This window comes from Hypomesus nipponensis, chromosome 5 (assembly GCF_054491055.1).
Source record: "Hypomesus nipponensis isolate SF chromosome 5, ASM5449105v1, whole genome shotgun sequence".
Taxonomy (NCBI): domain Eukaryota; kingdom Metazoa; phylum Chordata; class Actinopteri; order Osmeriformes; family Osmeridae; genus Hypomesus; species Hypomesus nipponensis.
Genome location: NC_140365.1, coordinates 4,343,443 through 4,364,784, shown reverse-complemented (window position 1 = coordinate 4,364,784; position 21,342 = coordinate 4,343,443). Strand labels below are relative to the sequence as shown.

Sequence of the window (21,342 nt, the reverse complement as noted above, 5' to 3'; positions counted from 1 at the left end):
ATCGACCTTGGCGGGGGTCAAACATTTAGGAAAACCAAAACAGATTATGTAGCTTATAACTCAATAGTTTATTGAGAGAAAACAAACGTAATGAATGTGTCTAGACTGGCCCACGTTTAACTTGGGCTTAACATTCCTCATTTTAAAATGCACGAGGCTATTTTAGTTCAATAGAGGCAGTCATTTATACTAGATGATTATCATTTAATCAGTCATAACTGGACTCGCGAAAGTCGCTTGTGAAAAGTATTAGGCTAAGTAATGTCATAATATTTACATGGTCTTCAGTGAATTATTTACTTTGGGTTTCATTTGCAAATGCAAATAGCTAAAAGGCAATTTATCTGCGAGACCACCAGCTGACAAGCGTACTGAAAGCTGAAGCGGGAGGAGCCGTCATCACAGCGGCTTGAAGAAAACCGCCAACACAGACCAACCCAGTGGGCGGAGATCTGCGGCTTTCAGGTCCCTTTTCGCACCCAGCATTTTTCCATCCCATCACAATTTCGAAACCGAAGGAATGTGCGTCGCAGTTTGGACCTAGGTGTTTCGTGAAGCGGACCACGCTGTTGAATTAAAAGAGTTAGTCTCGTGTGTTGAGGGCTGAATGGTAGGCTACGGGAGCTGTTAGGTACCGACGACGGGACGTGTCTGTGGAAGTATTGTTTCCCCAATTTCCTCTCAACTACACTGAACTTTGAAACCCAGTAATCTCACCTGCGTATTGAAGTTACATTGAGGAACTACAAACATGTAAGATAACCTATTTTAAACTCGTGTGGGGATCTTAAAAATAATCTACAACTGTTCCTGTGTAGACCATAGTCGCCAGAGCATTCAGTGCTAAAAATAGCTCGTTACTTGAGAGGTGGTCAAATGGAATATTGCCTACTATAGGCTTCGCCTTTCTTTTAAAGTTTATTATAGGCTAAGGGTTATATGAATCTGTCTTTGTGTATTTCGGTTGTGCACTGTAGTAGTTAAGCCTATTGATGATACAGTAGGATATTTAAACCTATAATTGTCAAATTTGGTGAAGTATCGATCGTAAACAAATCTTGATTTAAAACATTCCAACATTTCCGACATGCCATCCGTACAGTTTTGAATTTCAAACATATTTTTCATGTTGGTGTTTGCCCCGTCTTAAAAATTCTCCTCGGGGAACTATCCCGTCATGTTTTCCCTGACAGTCCAGTTGTCACGCTTGTCTGTACCTCATAAATTCAACTCTTCCTGTCGTCTCCTCAGGGGTCAAGCCGCCACGCAGAGCAGGGAGGAACTGTGCTAGAACCGGACTCTCAGCACCAGATGTGGACATAAGAAACGAAACATCCGCCTTGTGGAATTTACAAAGAAATCGATTCTATCAGTGTCAGTGTTATTATTATCCAAAAGGCCGTTTGAGATATGGCGTCCAGTCTAACGTGTGCGGGTGTCATATGGGCGCTTCTCTCGCTGCTGTGCGCCGCTGCGTCCTGCGTCGGGTTCTTCATGCCCTACTGGTTGCTAGGGTCTCAGATGGGCAAGCCCGTCTCCTTCGGAACTTTCCGCCGCTGCTCCTACCCAGTGCGCGACGAGGCGCGCGGCGCCACGGTGATGCTGGAGCAGTGCGGCCGCTACGCGTCGTTCCAGGGCATCCCGAGCCTGGAGTGGAGGATCTGCACGGTGGTGACGGGGGTGGGCTGCGGCTTGCTGCTGCTCGTGGCGCTCACCGCTCTCATGGGCTGCTGCGTCTCCGAGCTCATCTCCAGAACCGTGGGGCGCGTGGCCGGAGGCATCCAGTTCGTAGGGGGTGAGTACCTGGGATGAGAGGGGGAAGAGGGAGGGGAGCGTGGGGTGAGTCCCACCTGGGATAAGGGGTAAAGGGGTGGGTGTGGTGGGCGATTCCTATCCTGGGTAAGAGGTCAGGTGGGTGGGGGGGAGTCCTGCTGTGGACAGGGGGTAAAGGGGTGGGTGGATGTATGGGTTGGGGGAATCCTGTCTTGGATGAGAGGGAGGGGTGGGGTGAGGGAGAAAGGGTGAGGGGCGCGAAATAGAGGGGGGCGAGGGAGAGGGGGTGAAAGAGAGGGGGGCGAGGGAGAGGGGGGAGGGTGAGGGAGAGGGGCGCTGTGGTTCTCCTTGTCAGCATGCTGCTGTGTCCTCTAAGAGAATTGCTCCGGGAGATCAGCGCTGGAGGGGGAGTGAAGGCATCTGTAAATCAGATGGCACAGTCAGCCACTCCTCTCTTTGTCCCCCCTGCCCGCTCCTCTCTACACTGCCCTCCTCCCCCTCCGCCTCCCACTCACATTGTTCCCATATCTGCCCCCCCGCACAGTCTCCCTCCCCCGTCCCTGTCCCCCCCTCACTGTCTCTCTCCCCCTCTCTCTCTCAGCTTCTACCTCCCCCCTCCCTCACTGTCCCCCCTTGTCCTCTCTAAACTGTCTCCCCCCTTCCCCCCCTCACTATCACCTCACCCCCCTTCCCCCCCTCACTATCTCCTCACCCCCTCTTCCCTCTAGAATGACTTTGACCGCTGGTCTCTCTTAGAGAGCCGTGCTGTGTGAGCAGGGGTTGATTAAGTGTGACTTCTAGTTCTGCTCGTGCTGCCTGGCTGCCTCTCTGGAGGCCCAGCCCATTTCATGCATGATAAAACGTCTCCTGACATTAGGTCTCCTGGACAACGCAGTGCCAGCTGATCACTTATTCATGGGGAGGGGGTGGGGGGGGTGGGGTGGGGCGGTTCTTCTTCTCTGCTCCGTAACGTCGCGTTTAGCCCGCGCCCTCGGCTGAGTGGCGTTGGTCACACTCAAGAGAGGGGAGCACTTCCTGTTGGAGGAGAGCCCTTCCTGTTGGAGGAGAGCACTTCCTGTTGGAGGGGAGGAGAGTGGAGGAGATGCTGTCTCTCTCAAGGTGCGGTATTTTAGCTGTAGTTGTCAACGCCTGCTCCTGTCTGATGCTGTAACGGGGCTTTCACCCTTTGTTGCTTCTTACAGGAAGTAGTTTGGTGCTTCAGAACCACAGCCCTGGATCTGGTCCGGCTGGTGTCCTTGTTCTGCTTGCTTTACCATCCTCTGTGAGCCATGCCATGGATGCCTGTGTGTCATGGTATCTGTACATGAGCCCCGGGAGAGAAGCTATTAACTAAGGTGGAATCATCTGGTGTAATTAAATAAGATGGCTCTGGTGGTATTAAGTATGGTGGTACTAAATGTGATGGTATTAAATGTAGGCATATTAACTATGGCTATTAACTAGCTATGGTGAGAAGCTGGTGAGAAGCCATTAGCTTGGAGGCGGTCCCATTCCCTTGAGACTACATTACTGATGTGGTTTCATAGATGTGGCCTGTTTTTTTTTGGTGTAATGTCAGCCGTATGGACTCTCCTCCTCTCCTCCTCTCCCATGCAGGGCCCCATTCCTCAGCCTCGCTGCCTTTATGTATAGCTGTGTGTTTCCCCGCTGGGGGAGGGGTGGGCATGCAGAGAAAGGGAGAGCTGGAGGAGAGAACAGGGAAGGGGGACAGGAAGTGGAACAGGGAGGAGTAGCAGTGTAGAGTATCACAGCTCTATTGACTTGCTCTCTCCTGCAGGCTGACGGAGGGTTCAGGAGAAGAATCCTTCTCAGCAGGACTTGGAATGTGACGGAGAATCCAAACCTTTCCTTGCAGTCTGTGGTTTAACTTGGCTCTCCATGAATCTAGTGCTTCTCCTACAGACGCTCCCCCTTGCCCCCCGATGGGAAGAAATCTCCCGCCCCCCTCCCCCTCTTCATAATCCGATCCTCCTTCTGTAGCCTAATATTGACTCCCTTCCTCCTCCCTCTGTCTCTCCCTCAGTTCCTCCCTTCCTCCAATCTCCCTCCCCTCTTCCTCCCCCCTCCCTCCTTCCATCCATCTTATGTCCCTCCTTCCTTCCCCCCATCACCCTCCCTATCTCCCTTGTCCCTCCCCCTCCCTCCTTCCTACTTCCGTCCTTCCCTCCTTCCTCCTACCTCCTTCCCTCCCCCTTTTATGTTCACACTGTTCTCTGCAGACAGCACCTGTCAGGTGATCTCCCCCCCACCCCCCCACCCACCCACACACACAGACACAGCATAGATTGCCGCCTCTGATAATCACATACACTCAGGGTGTGAGCACACACACACACACACACATACGCTTATACCCATAAACACACACACAACAATACCCACTCTCTCACACACACACACACACACACACGCACACACACACACACACACACACACACACATATACTTACAGCCACTAATACACACGCAGCCCCACTCACACACCACCACTAACAACAGCCCCCCTCTAGTCTGTGTCTCTGACATGCTCACACTGGAGCTTCACCTCATTACTGCCTCTGTTGTTTGATGTTGAATGCTGCTTCAGCTCAGGTACAAACCCAGCTGCTCTGAAGGAGGGTCCACGGCTCTCATTTGTTCTTTCTCCGGTCATCTCCGGTCATTTACGTTCATCTCCGGTCATCTCTGGTCATTTACCTTCATCTCCGGTCATCTCCGGTCATCTCTGGTCATTTACGTTCATCTCTGGTCATCTCTGGTCATTTACCTTCATCTCTGGTCATCTCTGGTCATCTCTGGTCATCTCTGGTCATCTCTGGTCATTTACCTTCATCTCTGGTCATCTCTGGTCATCTCTGGTCATTTACGTTCATCTCTGGTCATCTCTGGTCATCTCTGGTCATTTACCTTCATCTCTGGTAATCTCTGGTTATCTCTGGTCATTTACCTTCATCTCTGGTCATCTCTGGTCATCCGCGTTTATCTCTGGTCATCCCAGCGTGTTTCAGAAGTGCCAGGAGGGCAGGCAGAGATCACTGCTTTCCAATCAGTGAAAACACCCCGATTTCTAAAGAAAACAGGAGTCGTTTTCACGTGTGACGCTGCGACAACAAGCCAGGCTCTCTCTCTCCAGACACAGATGTGTGTGTGTGCTGGATTTAGATGTGTGTGTGCTGGACTTGGAGCTGGCCCTGGACCAAACTCACCATGAGGCAGCCAGCTGAATGATTAAACATGGATCATTCATCTGAGAGACAAGCATCGGGGGTCTGGGGCCACATTACAGTCACTTACTCTGGACTCAATATAGATCTGGAAACTATGGATGGCTATAGCTGAGTGGTTAGAGCATTTGGCTACAGACCCGGAGGTCACGGTTCAGATGAAACTAAACAGATAAAAGCGTTAAATACTGAATGGTTATATGATTATTTATTATTCAGACTGTATTTCTTCAGGCTGTGAACTCTCCCACCATGTCTCCATGTATGTGCACACGCCTGTAAGTGTGAGTGGTGGTCAGCTGTGCGACCGGTCAGGGTGGCTGGAGAGAGGGGTCGCCGGCAGGGAGACGGCCTGTTTTAGCTGACACTCCCCGTGACCCGGGCGAGGCAGGCCGAGACGGGTAGGTCACAGGAGGGAGGGAGAGACTCCAGAGAGAGAGAGAGAGAGAGAGAGAGAGAGAGAGAGACAGAGAGAGACATAGAGAGACAGAGAGAGACAGAGAGAGACAGAGAGGCAGACGGAGAGAGAGAGAGGCAGAAGGAGAGAAGGAGAGAGAGGACAGCTGCTGGAGCTGGAGACTTGGAGGCAGCTAATGTACAGTATCCCTGCTGTACTGTTCCTCTGTGTGGGCCTGGAGGACAGGAATCTCCTCAGATCAGATAACCTCCATTTGTCATCTATATACTCACCAAGTCACTGCGTGTGTGTGTGTGTCTGTCTGGTTTCATGATTATGTGTGCCTGGAAGCCTGGGTATAACTTGAGCTTAACGTGTCCTTGTTGGGTGGTTGAATGTGACAGAGCATGTGTGATATATGCGTGTGTGTGTTGTAGCCTATGCGGGAATGTTTGAGCAATACATGCGCGCGTGTGCATGTGTGTAATGTGTGCGTGTGTGTGTAATGCTTGCTTGTGTGTATGCGTGTTTGCGTGAGCGTGTGTTTGCGCTGTGGCGTCTGGTCCTCGCAGGGTTGAGGGAGTGCTTCAGGGGCTTCTGTGTCGGACTGAGGAATGCTGGGAATTCACTTAGAATGCTGGAGGACAACCCCCTAGCAGCCCCTGCCCCCCCCCCCCCCCAACCCCCCTCCCTCCATCCCAGAATATTAAGCCCAGACACTTTCCCTGGCAGAGTGACTGTGTAGACCCTTAGACTGCACGCCTCACTGCCTAGGCCTGGTTTCTGTCTGCTAACACGGCGCTGCGCTCATTGTCCTGATCGCATCTCACATCTTGTCAGATGCATTCATGTGTGTGTGTGGAAAACTGATATGCTGCAACACAAAACCGGCCCGGAAATATCGCATTTTTTAAAAACATTCAGGCGGGGGCAGAAACGGATCTGGAGATAAGATCTTCCATTAACTGTAGATGGCCTGCGACGTGGTTGGAGCTTTTGATTCTGAACAGTTCCGAGGCTCTATTGTGGTTCGGGTTAATCTGCAGTGTTCCCAGACAGCAATTTACACATGCTAATACCCTCATTCCAAGGCTGCATTAATGGTCAGACCAACCATTAGTATGAAATGTAAACACAATAGCGACGCATGATTATACTGTGTTGTGTGAAAACATGCAGTGAAGAATGTAGCCAGTCAACAGTTTGAATCACAAATGATACACACAGGAACATTCAGCCCTGCGCTGCAGTACAGTCCTGGCTCTCTAGTTGCCTGGTTCTGAAGTGGTCCGGTGTTGCCCCCTTGACCTTGTGTGGAGGATCAGAGACCAGTAGAGAGAGAGACCAGTAAAACGGAGACCAGCTAGCGGTGTCTAAGCTGCTGGGAAGGACGTCTGTTTCGCTCTTATTCCTGAGTATAATGTGAGTGGTGGTCAGAATGTGGAGGGAGAGGGAAGGAGACACCACAACCCTCAGAGATACTCTGCCTGCCCTGGTCAGCTAGACGCTAGAACATGTTTAGTTAGAAGTCAGAACATGTTCAGTTAGAGGTCAGAACATGTTCAGTTAGAGGTCAGAACATGTTCAGTTAGACGTTAGAACATGTTCAGTTAGACGTTAGAACATGTTCAGTTAGACGTTAGAACATGTTCAGTTAGACGTTATAACATGTTCAGTTAGAGGCTATGACTTGTTCAGCTAGCAGTAATACAGTGTTCAGGTAGCAGTTATTAGGCAGTTATATATTGTAAGGAGGCAGAGTGACAAGGAGCTTGTCCGAGCAGTGAACTCTTGAGTGACATGTTGACTAATTCAGTTGCAGTCCATGTTGTGTTGTAATTTGTAGGTACTAGCTAGGGAGAAGTGTCACGGCAGTGGCAGTTAGAGAGGGAGTGAAGAAAGTCTGGAGTTGAGCAGGAATCCCAAGACTGCCGACGGAGGTAGAGAATGTGGGTGAGGGGAAAACAGGGAAACATCCTAGCACCGCTATTCCCCCCCACCCCCACCCTACCAGCCTACCACCCTACCTCACCACACCAACCCACCACCTCCACCTTCCGCTTCACCCTGGTGGCCCCACCCCACCTGTCCTTTACACCCAGTCAAAACGACACGCCGCAAACCAGCTGTTGACCAGCAAGTAGCCATCTGGTTGTGCTTGTTGAAGGCACCAGGCCGGTGTCTGCTGTGTCGTCAGTGACAGGGAAGCCAGCCAGACAGAGCCGGCTGCCAGTGAGGTTTTGAAATGAGGGACAGAATGAGGAGGCAAGTCACGAGGCAATTTACAGATGTTAATTATGCAAGCTCTGCCTTACATATCTACCAGCCTGCAGGGATGGTGTGAACTACCACATATGGAATTTGCATGTGATCCACTGGGGTTTTAGCAGAATGAAACTGTCAAAGCAGTAGGTGTTGGAAGTGCTAAAGCAGTTTTAAAAGTGGGGGCTTTATGAAAGACATCTTCACGCCTGCAGTCCACAAGAAAGGTCTATGTTGTTAACATCTCAGGCCGTTTTAAAGAAGAGAGGAGTGAACACAATGAAAGGCTACAATTCATTTTTCATCCCAGTGTAGAGCGAGATATTCACCCACAGAGAGAGCGTCGTCAACACAAGCAGAGCTCCACTGTCAACAGAAGTAGAGCTCCTCTGTCAATAGAAGGAGCAGAACAAAGAGATCTCTGTGGAGCGGATATTTCAAAGGGGTTCTACCCTGTCCAGCACCCAGAACCCAGCACCCAGAACGTGAACCCAGAACCTTGGCCCACCAGCTTTCTAGATCACTCTCTTGAATCAACTCTCTTGGTTCTGTTACACTGGATCTGAGCTTGTTATCAGCGGTAGTCATGGTTACAGTGGTTCTGTTCGGAGCTTATGTTCTTAGCTGGTGACAAAGACTTCTCAGTTGTACCATGTGAGTTGGGTATACCACCAGAGTGGATGGAAAGGTTTGGGTGAAAGGGGATAGGTATAACTCAGTGGTTACAGCATTTGACTGCAGATTAAGAGGTTGCAGGTTCAAATCCACCCCTGTACATTGCTTTGATTGAAAAGCATCTACTAAATGAATACTGTTGCATGAATGTACCATCAGAGTTTGTGAAGTAAAGAGTATGTGTATCATACTGTCACATTTAACTGTGTCACTCTGTGTGAGTCGCAGACTTCTCAAGAACAAAAGTCTGTTCTAATGAACCTGAGTGTTCAATTAATAGAAAATACAATCTTAATATTATCATTAAGCCTTGCCTGCTACAGTGTAAACCGTCATACTTGAATATTGAACTCCTGAATGTCAGATCCCTATCCACCAAGGCTATGTTGATGGGTAATTTGATAACTGAGCATGAGCTCGGAGCGTCTTCCTCGGAGCAGCTCTGTATAACTAGATCCATCCACAGTGTAACTGGATAACTAGACGGTTGGTCTGTGGTGTGGCAGGAACAGTGCTTCGCAACAATCTGCCGTTGTTATCCCCATGAAGCCTGCCTTTGTCAACCATGTGCAGCTTTCATATGCATTCACAGGGCACGCTCGAACACACACTTGCTGAGGCTTCGCCTTCAAATACGAACACACACACACACACACACACACACACACACACACACACACACACTCTGACATTCGCCCACAAATCACCACAGATACGCACGCACGCAGACACACACGCAGACACGCGCTCTGGATGCAGTTGGCCAGCTGCCTGCCCTCTGTTGAGCGATGTTCCTCCCAGACCACTGGAGTGATGGAGAGAGGCCCCTCCCCATTGCCAGAGTTATTGGGGCCTGATGACAACCGAGGTGCTTATCAGCCCACGCAGGCAGGTCCCAACCAGGCCTGTCAGTTACACACCAGGAGGGCAGAGGTGGCTGGTTGAGGTGGATGTGGGTGGGGTGGATGTGGATGTGGATGTGGGGTGGGGTGGATATGGGGTGGAGGTGGCAGGGTGGATGTGGGGACGTGGATGTGGGGTGGGTGGGTAGGGGGAAGGTGGGGAGGGGTGGAGGTGGAGAAGGGTGGTGTAACTCAAGCCCCTCCTGTGACTCTGGGAGGAGTTTGTGAGGCTGTTAGTGCAGCTGGCCAGGGAAGCAGACAGTCCCCAGCTCTCCCTTGTCCCAGCTGTCAGACCTCATACTGACTTCATCCACTTCCCTGGGCTGGCCTGGCCTGGCCTCCCACTCCCCCTTCTCTCCCCCCCCCCCCCGCCTCCCCCACCCAGAGAGAACCGCAAAGCTGTCCCCCAGGTGGCTGGTGACAATGTGTGTGTGAGATATCACACTCCGCTGAGATGGGAAACAGATGTCATCCAGAGTCCCTAAACATACATTACACACACACACAAACACAAACACACGCAAGCACAAAAGCTCTTTGTAGACGCGGTTGCTGCCTGTGTCCCACCTGTTCTTATTGACACTCATTTCCTCGTCCTCCCTTATGGCTGGCCCAGCTCAGTAAACAGACCTTGGGAGCTCCACTCTACTCTACTCTACTCTATTCTACTCTACTCTACTCTACTCTACTCTACTATACTCTGTCCTGCCACCCCAACCACCAGTCTGCTTCATGAGAGACGGCTAGTCCCGGCCACCCCAGTCGGCTGACGGGTCTGACAGGTCGGTTTGAAGGCTCTCGTTCTAACACGCCGTTTAGTTTTCCGACCAGAGACTGGAGAGTTGTTTGCTTCAGTTATTTAGATGTTTCTTTGTGGCTGTTGTGTGTATCTGTTGTGGGGTTGCCTGGTCTGGTCTGGTCTGGACTCATGTGGCCCACTGGGCACCACAGTCCCTCCCGCGCCAACCTTGGCATTCCTGCCCTGCTTTGCTACTTCCCAGATAGGGACGTGGCACTGGAGACATTGTTGGTTTCCCTCGGTTATATTTAGAGATTCTAAACTCCCTAGTGGACCCTGGGGACCTTGTCCCAGTAAGTAACAGATATACGGCAACCATTTGGTAGCTGTGGTGCTCAATCTGCTGTCTGGGTGAAATGTTATTGTGTTTCCCCATGTTTACTGTGGTCCTGCAAGTATTTCCATATATATGAGTTTGACACACACACTCACACACACACACACAAAGCAATGCTCTGTGTGAGTCCAAACACATGGTAGGATACTCGGTGTTCACAGCACACTTTGTACCTCTGTGGATGTGTGACACCTTTAATAGGGATGATGTAGTGTGTGTGTGTCAGTTCCTGTACATCATGGGCAAGTTCTAGCATGAAGGACATGTGAGTGCTCACGCTGTTGGTCCAGCTCTCTGAGCAATGGTAGCACCATAAGGTGGAAACCAACAGTTCCTAGGTTAAGATTGAGCCCGTATGGATTCAGACACTACTGTAAGCACTGTCTGTCAAGGTGTGATGGTGGTGTGTTAGATGCTGCCCATAGCTCTGCTTAAGCACGACCAACTCAGGAGCTCATCTAACCCCTCCTCCCCCCTCTCGTACCCCTCTCCGCCCCTGTCCCGACCCCCTCCCCGGCCCAGAACTGTATTCCACGGCGTAGGAACATGCATAGCAGAGGGAGGGAGCAGGGATAAGGAGCCCTCCTCCCCCCCCCCCACCACCACCTCGTCTGATGACAGTCAGGCTGCAGCCAGCAGGACTCAGGTCGTCCATATGGCCATGGAGGACAGTGTGGAGGAGGAGGAGGGGGAGGAAGGGGGGGGGGAGAAGGAGGGGGCAGGCAGGGATGGACGGGGAGGAGGAGGGAGGGGGGAGGGTGGAGGGAGGGAGGGGGGAGGGAGGGAGGGGGGAGGGAGGGAGGGGGGAGGGGGGGGGAGGGAGGGAGGGAGGGAGGGAGGGGGGGAGGGGGGAGGGGGGGGGAGGGAGGGAGGGGCGGAGGGGGGGGGAGGGGGGGGGGAGGGGGGAGGGGGGAGGGGGGAGGGGGGAGGGGCGGGGGGAGGGAGGGGGAGGGAGGGAGGGAGGATGGAAGGAGGGGCAGCTTTAAATCCGCCCAGCAGTCTCCCTTCACTGCATGCCAAATGAGGAGAGGTGAGAGGATGGGAGAGAGAGATGAGGAGAGGATGGGAGGATGGGAGGGAAAGAGAGAGCGGATGTGAGAGAGGCGAGAGAGAGAAGAGGGTGTTGAATGGAGCAGCAAGAGGCCAGCACATGCAGATAACGAGCCGCTCGCAGATAAAGACTGAGATGCACGGGGGGGGGGGGGGGGGGGGGGGGGGGGAGGTGTGGAAGGGAATGGAACGGTACGTCAGTACAGTTGGACTGTGTCTCCGGGAATAAAGACAGGAATAGATGAGATATGTGTGAGAGTAAAAACTGGGTCACGTTTGACGAGGCCTTGTCTCAGCGCAGCACAGTGAGCTCCAAGCCTGCACGCTTCAGAGGGAACGGCACAAGATGAAGAGGAGTCCCACTGTTTGATCTTGTGATGGAAACACAAATGTTGGAATGGTTCCCCCCCCAGATCTCCCGAGGGGTATTTTTACTTACCCAGAGTACCCAGCGTCTTCTAACAGGACCCGGGTCCAAGAGGGAAGTGTTGGCTTCTGGCTGAGGGTGGCTGTTAGGCAGGAGTGGTTCCCAGCCCCCTCTGTAAAATATGTTCCTGCTTACATTCTTTGTTTCGCGTCACTTTTTCCACCGTCTCCCTGGTCTCCGTCTATGGAGGGTCTCTGCCCTGCAGCCTGCCTGCAGCCTGTACTACAGCCTGACTACAGCCTGACTACAGCCTGACTACAGCCTGACTGCAGCCTGACTACAGCCTGACTACAGCCTGACTACAGCCTGCCTGCAGCCTGTACTACAGCCTGACTACAGCCTGACTACAGCCTGACTACAGCCTGACTACAGCCTGACTGCAGCCTGACTACAGCCTGACTACAGCCTGACTACAGCCTGACTGCAGCCTGACTACAGCCTGACTACAGCCTGACTACAGCCTGACTACAGCCTGACTGCAGCCTGCCTGCAGCCTGTACTACAGCCTGACTACAGCCTGACTACAGCCTGACTACAGCCTGACTACAGCCTGACTACAGCCTGACTGCAGCCTGACTACAGCCTGCCTGCAGCCTGTACTACAGCCTGACTACAGCCTGACTGCAGCCTGACTACAGCCTGACTGCAGCCTGACTACAGCCTGACTACAGCCTGACTGCAGCCTGACTACAGCCTGACTACAGCCTGACTGCAGCCTGACTACAGCCTGACTACAGCCTGACTGCAGCCTGTACTGCAGCCTGTACTACAGCCCCCTGCCTGCCTGCCTCTCATTCTTATCTCCGGAACATATCTTTGATTAAAGCATTGTATTCGTTTTCATCAAATTTACACATGGGGTGGAGAAATGGGGTTACATAATCCTCGTGTTATTCAACATGGTATTCCCCCTGCTCTAGGAGAGTGTTGCTAGGACGACAAAGTTTCAATGAACTACTTAGTGTGGGTCTTTTTCCAGCACCTTGATTTGATTGGGCGGTGCTTGTGTTTGGAAGAGAGACCCCCAGCTGAGTCGTGGTTACGTTTCAGGCGTGATCCTCTTGGTGCAGCCAAGTATGTCCATGTGTTTCTGCTTGTCTGAGTGATGAATCACTCTATTGTCCTCCAGCCTGGACCACAGAATTCCAAGCTACAGGGCTTCTTACTCTGGTAACTCTCTCTCCTGGTTACTCTTACTCTGTATCCAGTTCATGCTACTTCCTGGTAACTATCTCTGGTACTCTACTTTCTGGTAACTATCTCTGGTAACTATTGGTAACTATCTCTGGTACTCTACTTTCTGGTAACTCTATCTCTGGTAACTATTGGTAACTATCTCTGGTACTCTACTTCCTGGTAACTCTATCTCTGGTAACTATTGGTAACTATCTATGGTACTCTACTTTCTGGTACCTATATCTGGTAACTATTGGTAACTATCTCTGGTACTCTACTTTCTGGTAACTCTATCTCTGGTAACTATTGGTAACTATTTCTGGTAATTCTACTTTCTGGTAACCATCTCTAGTAACTCTACCTCTTGGTAATGCTCCCTCTGGCATTTGTATTTTATGTTACGCGATCCGCCACATCAAAGAGGTAGACATCTGTGGATAGCAGCTCAGCCGCGATCATTTCCACCATTACAGCGTGTGATGGGGAACTTCAACTCCTCCCTCTGGAAAGAGACACTTCCTAGTTCACACACACACACACACACACCAAGGCTTATGCTATGTGCCGATGCTGACAGACATAGATGCTTACAGGCTTCCATTTCCAGAGGATGCTGTTCCTGGGGGATTATGTAAAGTCCTGGTTTTAAACTGCAGTGCAGCAGCAGTCCATTTGATGTTTCCTCTCCGTACCAGCAGACAGAATCTGGATCCCAGCTCATAAAAAGCAGTGCAGTTTCAAGTCATTTCCACATTGATAACGACACCATGACTTTTGTAATCATCAGTGTTTTGGAGGGTTGATAATCATGCACCATTGCTTTTGCTGTGTGGCAGTTCAATCTGTCGTTAGGGCGTGTGTATGTGTCCTTTTCGACTTTGGTTTAGTTTCATGGAACCGTCCGCATCAGTGTTAGTGCCTCAGGGTTTCACTGGTGTCTGTTAATGATGACGTAGGTAGGATGAGGAAGGATGAAGCCCTGCTATTTTGTGTGATTGTTTGTTCCCCAGCTCCAACCACCTCCCCTCCCCTAGGCCCCAGCCTCACCTCCCCCACCCAGCCCCAAACACAGCCTTACCTTCCCCAGCCAGCCCCAAACACAGCCTTACCTCCCCCACCCAGCCCCAAACAGCCAATCCTCTCCTCCCCCAACCACAGCTCCAAGTACGACCCCCCCCCCCTCCCCACTGCTCTCAGCATAGATCCTCCTCCCCCATGCCCTCAAGAGGGTCATCAAAGCAGAGGGTCGTGGGAAACGATATAAACTCACAGTGGGAAACTTCCAGAACACTTCTCCAAACCACACCCATGTGACCTCACATAGGGCTCTCCAAACCTCTGCCTGTGTTTGTTTTCAATGATGATCCGATTAAACTTGCATGAGACCTTGATCTTGATCTGTATCTTGATCTAGATAAATCTGTATATATTTTTTATCTTGACAGATCTGTATCTTGATCTTGACACGTTTGTATCTCGATCTTGACAGATCTGTATCTTGATCCAGAGGAATCTAAATCTTCGTGCCAAGTCTCTTGCTGGTCCTTCTGAGGGGCAGGAGGGACTTGAGGGGCAGGAGGGGTTTCCGAGGGGCAGGAGGGGCGGTGCCAGAGCTAGGCCAGCAGGGTGACATGGGGAGGATCACCCTGGGGAGAGAGAGGCAGGCCTCTGTGCCCAGGCCTGTTAGCAGCTAGCAGCGGATGCTAACTGCATTGCTGCGTGGCTCCACGGCTCACGGATGCTATCCCAGCTGTCTCTGCAGCATTCAAGCTTCGACAAGCCCCAGGGTGCTTCGGGAGGGGTTACATTTACATCTGATTTATTTAGCCGACGCCTTTATTCAAAGCAACATAAAAATAGGGCATATAGAAGGTACAGAAGGAGATCAAGGATTAGAATAGCAGAATCGTGTGCGTCTCTGTGTGTGTCTGTGTGTGTGTCTCTGTGTCTGTGTGTGTGTGTGTATCTGACAGGGTGGCACCTGGGTGAGGCAAGATCACAGAGCTGCTGAAGAGAACTCTCTCTGGGGACAGTCAGCCTGCAGCATGACAAACACACACACACACACACACACAGAGACACACACACACACAGAGAGACACACACACAGAGACACACACACACAGAGACACACACACACACACACACACACACACACACAGAGAAACACACACACAGAGAGACACACACACACACACACACACACACACACAGAGACACACACACACACAGAGACACACACACAGAGAGACACACACACACACACACAGAGACACACATATTGTCTCTCATACACAAACACACATGCACACACACACTCTCTCTCTCTCTCTCTCCCTCTCTCTTTCTTTCACACACACAGATACACTACAGCAGCAGGGCAGCTGTCCTTATATGTTGCTATAACTCTCTATGACATGTCGGTGGATTGTATATCTGCTTGGCTTGATAAATCCTCAACTCAAAGCAATGAAGTTGGGTTTGAAAGAAAGATGGTTTTCAGTGGAAACCTTGTCAGCTTTTTCTGGAGTCCTAACGCTGAAGTGTCTAACTGCCTGGGTGAGATGAAGGTTTGAAATAGGATTAAAGTTTCAGGTCAGGGTGTGCTCTCTGCAGACCCTCGTGAGAGGTCAGAGGGATGGACTGGAAATGCACAGCTCTCTGTTCCTAAACAGTCAGCCTTCTTAAACAGTCAATCAGTCATCCATTCTCTCTTCCCAAACAGTCAGTCAGTCAGCCTCTGTTCCTAAAGAGTCAGCCTCTCTTCCTCAACAGTCGATCAGTCATCCAGTCTCTCCTACTAAACAGTCAGTCAGCCTCTGTTCCTAAAGACTCAGCCTCTCTTCCTAAACAGTCAATCAGTCATCCAGTCTCTCCTACTAAACAGTCAGCCTCATGTTGAGGCATTAAGCTGGAGCTGTGTACCGACTTTCCCTGAACAGATAAGCACGAAGCTCCAGATAATATTATTTACACAATCACTCAGGGCTGCGACACAGTCATGTTAATTACCATGTCATCCGTCTCTCTCTCTCTCTCTGTCTCACACACCCTCAGTGTTTTACTCTCTCTTTCTATGTCTCTCTCTCACATTCCCTCTTTCCCACCTTTCTCTTGCTTTCTTTCTACCATCTCTGTTTCGCTATCTTTTTCTCTCTTCTTTTCCTCTCCCCAACTCTCTCTCTCTCTTCCTCTTTTTCCTTCTGTGAGACTTCTGTTTCCTTCTCAGAGACAACATCTGATACTCTAAATGCTGCTTCTCCCATTGTGGAACACTCACCATATTCTCATTATTATCACGTGGAAGTTCTGCTTATCACTTCCTGCTTCTGCCTTTGATGTTGCTATCAGAGAAAGCTCAGCCTTCAGAGACGCAGTCGTATCTGTGCGCCTCTTTATGGCGTCCCACAGGGTACAGTGAAGGGTTCAAAGGTCACGTCCAGGGAGTTCTGTCTTAGACAGTTGCTGATAAATCTGCCCTTGATCTACACGTCTATCTGTTAACACATAACTGAGGGTGGCAACAAGAATCCCATTTTTTTTAACTTTTTCAATGTATTCATTTAGCAGACGCTTTTATCAAGAGCAAAGTAAAGATAGTGCAATTGATGGGTACAGCAGAAAATAAAGGATCAGAAGTGCACAGCTCTACCAGTATTTTGTTTTGTTCTGTTTAGTCTAGGAACAGTCTGTAAATGTATCTACTAGCCACATTTCAAGGTAACCACATCGCAGCTAACAGACATGGTCAACAAAAAAGAATACCACATTGACTTGAGGGATTTGGAAAATCGTTGTGTTCAGTTTAATACGGCATGCAGGTATGACGTCCCGCTCTATGTGAGAAGAGATAGTGAAGCGGCAGCAGACATGACTGCGGTACAGCAGCCAACAACTAACAGAATGATTTTGATTATGCAAAATTATTCAAACAAATACTAATTAACATGTTTATGTTACCGGCTCAGTTCTATTCTCACGTTGCTGAGAGTTGAACAGCTTAATGTCTACCTACGATTTTCAAATGAGTCTTCAGACACGGCCCCCTTGGTTTTGCTGTCTGGCTGCTGTTTGTGAACACCTCCTCTGTGCTCAGAGGTTTCCATCCCTCTGCCAGGTCACTCCTCCTGCACACAGACACAACAATACCGGGCTCCACAAGACACTTTTAGCCTGGAGAGGAAACGATGTGGTGGAGGCAGAGACCAGGCAGAGACCAGGCAGAGACCAGGCAGAGACCAGGCAGAGACCAGGCAGAGACCAGGCAGAGACCAGGCAGAGACCAGGCAGAGACCAGGCAGAGACCGGGCAGAGACCGGGCAGAGACCAGGCAGAGACCAGGCAGAGACCAGGCAGAGACCAGGCAGAGACCAGGCAGAGACCAGGCAGAGACCAGGCAGAGACCAGGCAGAGACCAGAGACCAGGCAGAGACCAGTCAGAGACCAGGCAGAGACCAGGCAGAGACCAGGCAGAGACCAGGCAGAGACCAGGCAGAGACCAGGCAGAGACCAGGCAGAGACCAGGCAGAGACCAGGCAGAGACCAGGCAGAGACCAGGCAGAGACCAGGCAGAGACCAGGCAGAGATCAGTCTGTGCTGAGGGCCTGAGGGGTGCTCTGTGTTACCCCTGGGGATGGAAGTGAGGAGCAGGCGGGGGGGGGGGAGTGGCAGGAAGAGTGGAGGAGGGGGGTGGATGAGCGGGAGAAGGGGGGGAGGAGGAGAGGGGAGAAGGAAGAGGAAGATGGAGGAGGAAGAGGGGACGAGGAGGGGGGAGGAGAGGGGAGAAGGAAGAGGAAGATGGAGGAGGAAGAGGGGACGAGGAGGGACGAGGAGAGGGGAGAAGGAAGAGGAAGATGGAGGAGGAAGAGGGGACGAGGAGGGGGGAGGAGGGGGGGGGGTAGCCTCCCAGCCTCACCATGTGTGGGTGTCCCAGCTTTGTCTTCACCATCGGCACTGCAGAGAAATGAAAGCCAATTACATGGAGCTTTAATGCCGGGTCCAGGGACTTTCAACACAGGCCTTGATTGCTTTGGAATATCCCAACACATTAGAGCAGTACCGTGCTCTAGCTATGCATGTCTGTCTAGAATCAGAGAGCTACAGGAACCAAACAGTTCTATAGACCTGTTATTACGTGGTTCGGTATGTCATGGAGTGGACATGATAGATATATGTTGACCACAGGAAGAGAAGGAGACTGGATCTGCTTCAACTGTGCAGAGTCCAACCCAGTAGAAGAGAAAAAATACATCACATGTCTTCATTATAATCAGAATCATAAACAGATTTATTGCCACATGTATTTACACATACAAGGAATTAGCTTTGGTGATTAACAACAAACATTTACATGTTATTTATATGCTTGTATCCAAAGCGATACACTGAAAAAAGAGTGCACGTAGAAAGTAGAGCAGACAATCTAAGGGTTTGATAAGTACGTTGTTCTAACAGTATTTCATTGGTAAAAGTATTTTTCTGTTTTGTCTCTGGAGCTAGTTCTGTGAACTTACACGATATGCATCTTCAAAAGCCATGAATTTTCCATGAGTCACTTAATGTGCTTGCAGGCAACACAAGACCTATCTTGTTGTCTCTGTTATTGTTGGAAGTTGAGGATGTGTGTATGATGTCACCCCTCTGGTTCCTTAAGTGGGGGACAATGGGGAGGAGGCCCCTTTAAGAGGTGAAGGGATACGATCCATGGTGATGAGGAGGTTGGGGTCCGTAGAGGTGGAGGGATACAGTGTGTGCTGATGGTGCTGCATGTCCCTTATAGCTGTATGTATTTATGTTATCGTAACTCCTCTCAATTATTCATTGGTGATTCCAAGTCAATTCCCAGTCTGTGTCATAAATATGTAAATGGTTATAAATAATTAAATCGGTCTTTTCATGAAATGTTTAAAATGATTTTGTCTTAGAACATGCTTTGAACCATTTGCTATATTGACTAATCTCTCTTCCTCTCTCTCTTTCCCGTCTCTTTACCTATTTCTCTTTCTTTCTCTCTTTCCCTCCCTCCCTCCCTCCCTCCCTCCCTCCCTCCCTCCCTCCCTCCCTCCCTCCCTCCCTCCCTCCCTCCCTCCCTCCCTCCCTCCCTCCCTCCCTCCCTCCCTCCCTCCCTCCCTCCCTCCCTCTCCTCCCTCCCTCCCTCCCTCCCTCCCTCCCTCCCTCCCTCCCTCCCTCCCTCCCTCCCTCCCTCCCTCCCCTCCCCCTCCCTCCCTCCCTCCCTCCCTCCCTCCCTCCCTCCCTCCCTCCCTCCCTCCCTCTCTCTCTCTCTCTCTCTCTCTCTCTCTCTCTCTCTCTCTCTCTCTCTCCCTCCCTCCCTCTCTCTCTCTCTCTCTCTCTCTCTCTCTCCTTCTCCCTCCCTCCCTCCCTCCTCTCCCTCCTCTCTCTCCTTCTCTCCCTCTCTCCCTCCCCCCTCCCTCCCTCCTCTCCCTCCCTCCCTCCCCCCTCCCCCTCTCTCCAGCTCTGTTGATAGGGTCGGGGTGTGCCCTGTACCCTCTGGGCTGGGACAGCGAGGAGGTCCGTCAGACTTGCAGCAACAGCTCCAACCAGTTTGAGCTGGGTAAGGTCCTGTCCTAACTGGATATTGGTATGTCTTTTTATGTAAAGTAGTCATGTAACCATATCTTGTTGGTTTGTGTGTATGTATATCTGTGTGTTTGTGTGGTTCGGGGTGCGTGTGTGTGTGTACCCGTGTGTGTGTGCGTGTGCGTGCCTGTGTGTGTGCTCCTGTGTGTGTGTGTGTGTGTATATCTGTGTGCGTTTGTGTGGTTTGGGGTGCGTGTGTGTGTACCCGTGTGTGTGCGTGTATATCTGTGTGCGTTTGTGTGGTTTGGGGTGCGTGTGTGCGTGTGTCTGTGTGTCCAGGTTCCTGTGAGATCGGCTGGGCCTTCTACTGCACGGGCGCCGGGGCTGCGGCGGCCATGTTGCTGTGCACCTGGCTGGCCTGCTTCGCTGGCAGGAAACAGAAGCAGTACCCCTACTGACTCTGAGCCGGGTGAGATCACACCTCCACTGGACGACAGCTCTGTCTGCTGACAACGTGCACGAGTCACATGACCATGTCTTGTTGATGTGTGTGCGGTTGTGCCTTTCTTGTGTGTGTGTGTGTGTGTGTTTAGTGCTGTTTGTGCGGTTTGGTATGTGTGCGTACGGGGTCCTGTGTGCGTGCCTGTGTGTGCGTGTGTGTGTGTGTTTCTGTGTGTGTGTGTGTGTGGCAGGAAGCTGCACCTCTACGGAGGGCCAGCCAGGACACACCATGCCAACCAGCAGGACCATCAGGCGCATGTCATCGTCCGCCCGGCTGGATGCCGGACGCCCACTGATACCACAGACGCCATCCACAGCCAGCAAACCCACAGCTATGCATCCTCTAGACACGCCCCCTGGGCCCCGCCCAGCACAGAACAGCTGGTCCAACCCCAGGGGATTCAGTACACCACAGTCATCAACGGCAGCAAGAGCCATATAAATAGTGACGCCCCTTTCCTCTCCCCTGCCTGTGCTGCCCCTCTATCGTGATCCCAGTGTTTGCAGAGTCGACGGGGAGGAGAATCGATCCACCTCCAATGTTACTTTTGTTCGTACGTGTTTTATATCTTAATATTTAATTCAATTATATCTCCACGTTTTTTTTTGTATTGCCTTAAATATTTAAACCTTTGCTGGTAACTTGCAATAACTTGTCTCAACATTGTCACTATGAATATTACAGCACACATAGTTATATCACAGGTACTATAAGGCCATAGTATATATGTTTATTGTAGGTATTATTGTGTTTGATTATGTACATTGTATTATAGTAGCATTGTGGAAGAAACTTTTGTACTAAATATATTGTAAATAGTGTTTCATTAAGTCTTAATAAATCTATGACGTGTGTACCTGAGGTATGTTTTCATGAAGCAACGTAGTGGGAGTAGAAAGCATGTGTTAGATTGAGGCTGTGTGTGTGTAGTGTGTGTGTGTGGTGTGTGTGTATGTGTGTGTGTGTGTGTGTAGAAGAGAGACACCAGAGAGAAGAAGATCTGGTCCTAATGAGGGCATGATTGTCTTATTATGTATGCATCAGGAGTAGATGTATGAGTAACAAGCAGAGATGACCTATATAAACAGCACGTAACTCCAAATAATCACACATTCAGCACTTTCTCCCATGAATAAGATCCAGAATTAATGATATATGGAGAATATGAATCAGGTTTTTGAGAAACCTTAGTTAAACCTTCGTTAAAAGCTTAGTAAAAACTTTAGAAACGTAAAACTTTTTTTATAACCTTATTTACCT

At 50.6% G+C, this 21,342-nt stretch overlaps 1 protein-coding gene across 2 annotated transcripts; it reads left to right on the top strand.

The window, feature by feature from the left end:
* Nucleotides 1–392: 392 nt before the first annotated feature.
* LOC146287922 (LHFPL tetraspan subfamily member 6 protein) lies at nucleotides 393–20,936 on the top strand. 2 transcript variants are annotated; one of them, XM_084698933.1, is made up of 5 exons: nucleotides 393–753; nucleotides 1,252–1,795; nucleotides 19,516–19,614; nucleotides 19,920–20,049; nucleotides 20,273–20,936. In XM_084698933.1, exons 2-4 carry the CDS (start codon nucleotides 1,411–1,413, stop codon nucleotides 20,036–20,038), a joined length of 603 nt encoding a protein of 200 aa, XP_084555059.1. In that variant the 5' UTR covers nucleotides 393–753; nucleotides 1,252–1,410; the 3' UTR covers nucleotides 20,039–20,049; nucleotides 20,273–20,936. The 2 variants fall into 2 exon arrangements, with proteins under 2 accessions (XP_084555059.1, XP_084555058.1); XM_084698932.1 differs by having other exon boundaries at nucleotides 20,174–20,936.
* The last annotated feature ends 406 nt before the right edge of the window (nucleotides 20,937–21,342 follow it).